The 5,815-nt window shown below is 42.1% G+C and overlaps 1 protein-coding gene and 2 long non-coding RNA genes across 4 annotated transcripts in view; 1 reads left to right on the top strand and 2 right to left on the bottom strand.

Moving 5' to 3' along the window:
• The window catches only part of LOC116690241 (uncharacterized), an 11,033-nt gene extending 9,848 nt beyond the window's left edge, over positions 1 to 1,185 (bottom strand). The window contains exon 1 of the long non-coding RNA XR_004332203.1: positions 825 to 1,185. This is a non-coding gene — a long non-coding RNA (uncharacterized LOC116690241). The remainder of the gene's footprint in view (positions 1 to 824) is intronic.
• The window catches only part of lzts1 (leucine zipper, putative tumor suppressor 1), a 24,346-nt gene extending 18,537 nt beyond the window's left edge, over positions 1 to 5,809 (top strand). Inside the window, exons 6-9 of one of the 2 annotated variants that reach the window (XM_032517015.1) lie at positions 249 to 422; positions 1,277 to 1,408; positions 2,553 to 2,747; positions 4,886 to 5,809. In XM_032517015.1, coding sequence (XP_032372906.1) covers positions 249 to 422; positions 1,277 to 1,408; positions 2,553 to 2,747; positions 4,886 to 5,437 — 1,053 coding nt within the window. In that variant the 3' untranslated portion in view covers positions 5,438 to 5,809. The remainder of the gene's footprint in view (positions 1 to 248; positions 423 to 1,276; positions 1,409 to 2,552; positions 2,748 to 4,885) is intronic. The other variant, XM_032517016.1, reaches the window with a different exon arrangement.
• LOC116690235 (uncharacterized) overlaps positions 4,554 to 5,815 on the bottom strand; it is a 6,297-nt gene continuing 5,035 nt past the window's right edge. The window contains exon 3 of the long non-coding RNA XR_004332197.1: positions 4,554 to 4,566. This is a non-coding gene — a long non-coding RNA (uncharacterized LOC116690235). The remainder of the gene's footprint in view (positions 4,567 to 5,815) is intronic.

Here is a 5,815-nt window from a genome sequence, read left to right as displayed (position 1 = left end):
ATAGTAATGAGCTCAGGCAACATGACGTCAGACCAGCTGTTGTAATTAGTCTGGTTTCTCCTCTTATTTCTTTTTTTTAGTGGCTAGAGCTGACAGAGGAGGTAGCAGTTCATTTTTTACATTCACCACATAACACACACATCAGGACGGTTTTGTGTGCCAGAGCACCTTTGAGTAGAGGATCTGAGTCCGTCTTCCACTGTTGACCTGTGGTCATGTTTAACTGAGATGTCTTCACCTTGCTACAGGGGAGTTTTGAAGACAAAGAAACAGACACCTGCCAGTTGTTTGAGGAGAGACAAAGGTACTGTGCTGAAGAGATGGAGGGGCTGAAGGAGCGATGCTCCACTAAGCTTCGCCAAGTCTCCCAAATGGCCGCAAAAACCCAGCAAGCACTCCAGCTGCAGGTCAGCCAGCTCCAGGTCAGCCCACCTCCTCTTTTCTTTCCAGTCCCCTTCCTTTCTGGTTCATCTTCATCCCACCAACCCTTCTCAAATGATCAGTGGCGGTTCTGAACCATTTCAAATGGAGGGGCCAGGCTGGGGCCACATTTTACGGGTACCAAATATGTTACATGCCACCAACCCTCCATAGGTTTGGTTCTACAACATATTAGATATACTGTACGTATAACAATAAACACAAGAACACTTATTCAGTGTAGACCTACATTTATTCTATCACTGCACATGAATAATAAAATAAAGGTGGGGTTAAAAATGTATGAAAATACAAGTTAGGGGGGGCACTGGCCACCCTTGCAAAAAATCAGAAAAAGTGGGAGGACAACAAGACCTCGGAGGTCTAAGGGTATTGTCACACACATTCTTAAATTGACCTTTTTAGGGTATTTGCACAGAACCGATCCCCATGTGTTTCATATCAAAATGTCCAGAACATACTCAGCTTTCGGGACGGCCACATTTTTTCTACAGAAATGTGTAAAGAGGTAATTTGGCGCTAAAGCTGGAACGTTGATGTCCGCTTTTCGAAATTCCTCAAATCTTTTATGAGTTGTACAAATTGTTTTAGTGTTTGAAATGATTTGACCAAAGTCTGAGATTCACAAAGTACTTTAATATATGATTCAAATAGTTTAACAAATGTCTAAAATTAAATGTTGTAATGCCGCTTTTTGAGTAGGAATTCTGACAAACATTGTTCGGACGTTGGCGTCTTTCATCCTCAGAGTGTTAAGAGCAAAAAGTAGAACAATAGTAGAACACATCGCACACCTGGCATGAATGAGTGAAATGAGAAATAAACTCTTGTACAGGTGGAGAAGGAGAGGCTCCAGGAGGATGTCTTAAAGCTAACCAGAGAGAAGGAGCTTGTGGGGCTCAGACTGAGGACTTATGCGACAGAGAGCACACAGCTCGCTCCGACACTCGAGGAAACTCAATGGGAGGTGAGTCACGAGTCATTCATGCGATATCAGATAGGTTTAACACCTTGCAGCTCACAATATGACCTAGAACTACCTTGAAGGCTGCTACTGAGATGAGAGAACATAATGTCCTTCCACCACTAGAAGGAATAATCCACCATCTTGCATCCATGAAAAGAGTCCACAAATCCATATGAAAAGAGTCCACAAATCCATAAAAGAGTCAAAGATGCCAACTTCTCTATTTACATTTTACTCAGTAGTTCACAATGTTGCCTTTTAACATCAGGAACATTACTATTTTTTACTTACTTTTGTTAAGTGTAATGTGAAAGGGACCACTCGAATGGATGAATCCACAGAATTATCTACCAACTGCACTTTTTCTCATGTCGAGGGAGCTTTCGAGCACCTTTCCGCTCGTTGTTTTGGTTTTACAGAAGGTAATTTTACTGTTTCGGTTCAGTTTCACCGCTCTCATCAGACCGGTTTTCTATCTGTTTTTCCGCAAACAAGCTCTGATAAACCAACTGTATCCAACACAAAATATCAGACAAACAGAGTTAGAGACTATACATAGCTGGTGGACATAGTGGAACATCTAGCAGCTAAAGAGACAAGACAACAGAGTTAAAAGGAGAGTGAATATTAAATTAAATTTGGCCAGAATGACATGACTTCCAATGAATGCTAATGTTGATTTTTGTCTGCTGGATGTGAATAGGCAACTATTTGCCAAATAACTTTATGTACAGTCTGTTTTGAGGATGTGTAATGTTTATGTTTAATGCCTATTAGTTAGATTAGATTAGTTTGATTAGCCTAATTAATTCACATTGAAACATATTCTCAATTTAATTGTTTTACTTATTTATCTTTAGCTTGCTTTTGGCATGAGGTGAAAATGTGAAAGCAGTGTTTCCCATGCATACTGTTGCCATTTATGAAGGAATATAATTTACTAAGACTTAAAGTGCATTTCAAGTATTAAGCATCTAAGCATCTTTTGTGTTTTATAGACAGAAACACTGTGCACACAAACCAATTGAACAAGTTCCCAGCCATTTTCTGGGTGCTGTCATTATGGGAAATGCTCAGAATCCATAATTGTCGATGAGGATATCAAGTGGTTCATCTTTGGAATTGCCTCCAAATCCAAACACAGGTGTGTCAGAAGTCGGGGGAGATCTCCTTGTTGAAACAGCAACTGAGAGACTGCCAGGCGGACGTCAACCACAAGCTAAACGAGATGGTCAGCCTCCGGGTGTCACTGAAGGAAAACACGGCAAAGATGGAGATGCTTGAGAGACAGAACAAAGACCAAGAGAACAAACTCCACTCTCGCACCATAGAGGTTGAGGTTAGTCTGTTTAGGATCAATCAGTTCCTTCAAATAAGGAAATGGTCAGGTCTAGGGGGATAACCGCCTTGGATCCAGGCCGAGTCGGAAGATTTAGTAAACATAAACAAGGCTTAAAACAGAAGTTGTCCTAAAGTACGCAAAAGAGAATCCAACACAAAATGCCCCCAAAACAACCTTAGAAAACTAAAGACTAGAAAAGGCAAAACCATGAGGACGGAGCAACGGAGGGAGTGAAATCGATGAACCGACAAGAGACAAAGAAAGCACAGAGATTAAATACACAAGGTAACGAGGTTAGTGGGTGACATGAGGGCTGATGAACAAGTGGAACAAATCAGGGCAGAGCAGACCATAGGCGTAGCCCATGGCCCTAAATTGCAGAAAAGCACCCAAGGCAGGAAGTAAAACGAGACATGACACAGGAGAAACAGACGCTACAAAGTAAAACAGGAAACGGAAACATGAAATATACATGTGGATAGAACAAGGAGAAACAGAGAACACAGAAAGAACACGGGTAACTCTCAACCATAAACTAGGGATGCACCGATTCCAGATTTTTTGGGTTTGGCCAAATACCCAACCCAACACCAAACACCAAATCCTACTTCCATCCAAGTGCATTAACACAGTAAACAAAGTAATGAAGTGAACACGTCTGGTTAAAGGAGAATTCCAGTCGATTTCCATACATAGCTCTGTTTTTTTTTTAAATGTGAAATGCTGTCAGTAGGGACACAAATGAAAACAATCGATGCAGTCTACACTGAGTTATCCTCATGCTAGATTTTGTCCCTAACAGGCTAAACCTGGCTTAAACAGGGCAAGTTTGAAACATGTGTTTAGCCTCTACACAGGCTCAAACTGTTTTAACAGCGGCGATGTTATGTGTTGTTTAGGGTCCTCGCCACCACGAGACAAATCGGCAATGCAAATTGAACATGTAACTCGACTTGAACGGCCTTCTTTTGACTGACAGTACTGCCAAACACTTTTCCGCTCACGAGATCCATTTTTACTTTGTCACAGCCAACTGCATTGAACGGTCCCCCTGTGTAAACACCTTCCCGTTATCAACGGCGGCCTCATCACGTCGACTAGCGCAGCACGCCTAGTGTAAGCCAAGGGTTCAGTGGAAAAACATTCAAAGGTTTGGCAAAAACCCAGTCAAAAAGCCCAATATTTGATGAATCCTGGATTCGGTGCATCCCCGCCATAAACAAATAACAGGGAAACATTAACACAATGACAGGCTGACAAGGATAGACATGCTGGGCAGGACAACAGAGACACATGAGGTAACCACAAGAACAAAGAACTCATGGTAAAATGAAATGAACTAAAAGTCCAAAGGCCAACTGGCCTAGAGCAAAACCGTGACAGACATGCAGATCAAATGCCCACACAGTGCTGATAATTGATGGAATGGGAGTTGCTTTGCTTTATTTTAGATATATTAACTTAATCCTCTTGTGTCTCTTGTCTGTAACTATGTTTTTTATATGCTTGGCCCTTGAAAAAGAGATTCTTAATCTCAATGGGTTTCTCCTGGTTAAATAATGGTAATAATAATAAAAAACAACATTTAAAAAGCACTGTCAAGTCAAGTGGATATTTGCTATTATGTGCCACAATCAACTGGGATTTTAAGACTGTTTTTAATGTCTGTGTTTTAGCAGATTTATATAATCATCGTCTTAATAAGTGGCATTCATATAATTAGACCTGTTACAATATCAGTCGAAATTAGGGATGCACAACATATCGTTTTTTTAGAGACACTCAGAGATTTTTGAAAGAAAATATCAGAAGAAAACTGCACTACACAAAATATAACGTCATTCCTTTTATAGTGGTGCCTTTTAATTTCAATTCAATGCTCAATTTGTTAAATATAAGGAAGTAAGAAATGATTTCCTGTCATTTGTTTTAAATTCAACAAAATTGTTGTCGTATTTTAGCAGAATACTGGAAGCAGCAGAAATGCGGAGCAGAGTACACTGTAACATCTGTTTATTTATCACATTCAACAGCATTGATGCATGTCTTATATTTTTCCTTGTATCGTGGAGCCCTAGTCAAAATAGTCCTCCTAATTGCTGCCTACGTCTGAACATTTTGCATTTCTGATTCAGGTGTGCCAAAATGAACTACAGCGCAAGAAGAATGAGGCTGATTTGCTGAGAGAGAAAGTAGGCAAACTGGAGAAAGACATTCAGGGAATGAAAGAAGATCTGGCACTGGCCAAGGAGCGGAGGCTGAACCACGATCTGCAACTCGAGGCCCGGGCCCACACTCCGGCCTCGGAGAGACTCATAGACCAGGGCTCAGACTCCCCCGCCCAGAGCCAGGCGGGGAAGAACATCGAACGCGTCTCCACAGAATCCCTCCAGAGAGAAGTGGAGAGACTGAAGCGGCAGCTCGGGGAGGAGAAGGACGCGCAGGAGAGGCAGGCCAACAGCTTTGAGCTGGAGAGGAAAACTTGGAACAAGGAGAAAGACAGAGTCATCAAGTACCAGAAGCAGCTCCAGATCAACTACCTGCACATGCACAGGAAGAATCAGGACCTGGAGAGGATCCTGAAGGAGCTGACTGCTGAACTGGAGAGCCGCACAGAGCTCGGCATGGACATCAACTACAGCTCAGGGTTACAGACATACGACGACGTTATTGCCACAGAGATTTGATGGAAACACTCACATACATTCGGTTAAAGTGGTACACGGCACTTGGCTATTATTTCAGATATTTATGATCAAAACATTCTCACTCTCCCATCGCGTAAAATACAGACGCTTGGTCATGTGCCTTTTGCGTATTGTTATTCACGTTAAAAGTGCGTCCTTTGGCGTTGGGACTTTTGGCGTCCTTTGGCGTTTGTTATTCACGCTAAAAGTCCCCTTTGGCGGGACTCTTGACGTCCCTTTTGGGGCTCTGGGGGGGGGGACATACTGACTGACTAGGGGCAAAAGAACGGGACAGTTAGGTTAACCCTTGTGTTGTCCTCCCAGGTTAATAAATCTCTGAACCCTGAGGCCATTTTTACAGTTCATTGTCCGTCTGGA

Source organism: Etheostoma spectabile, chromosome 5, assembly GCF_008692095.1.
Source record: "Etheostoma spectabile isolate EspeVRDwgs_2016 chromosome 5, UIUC_Espe_1.0, whole genome shotgun sequence".
Lineage (NCBI taxonomy): Eukaryota > Metazoa > Chordata > Actinopteri > Perciformes > Percidae > Etheostoma > Etheostoma spectabile.
This window is presented reverse-complemented; position numbering and strand designations above follow the sequence as displayed.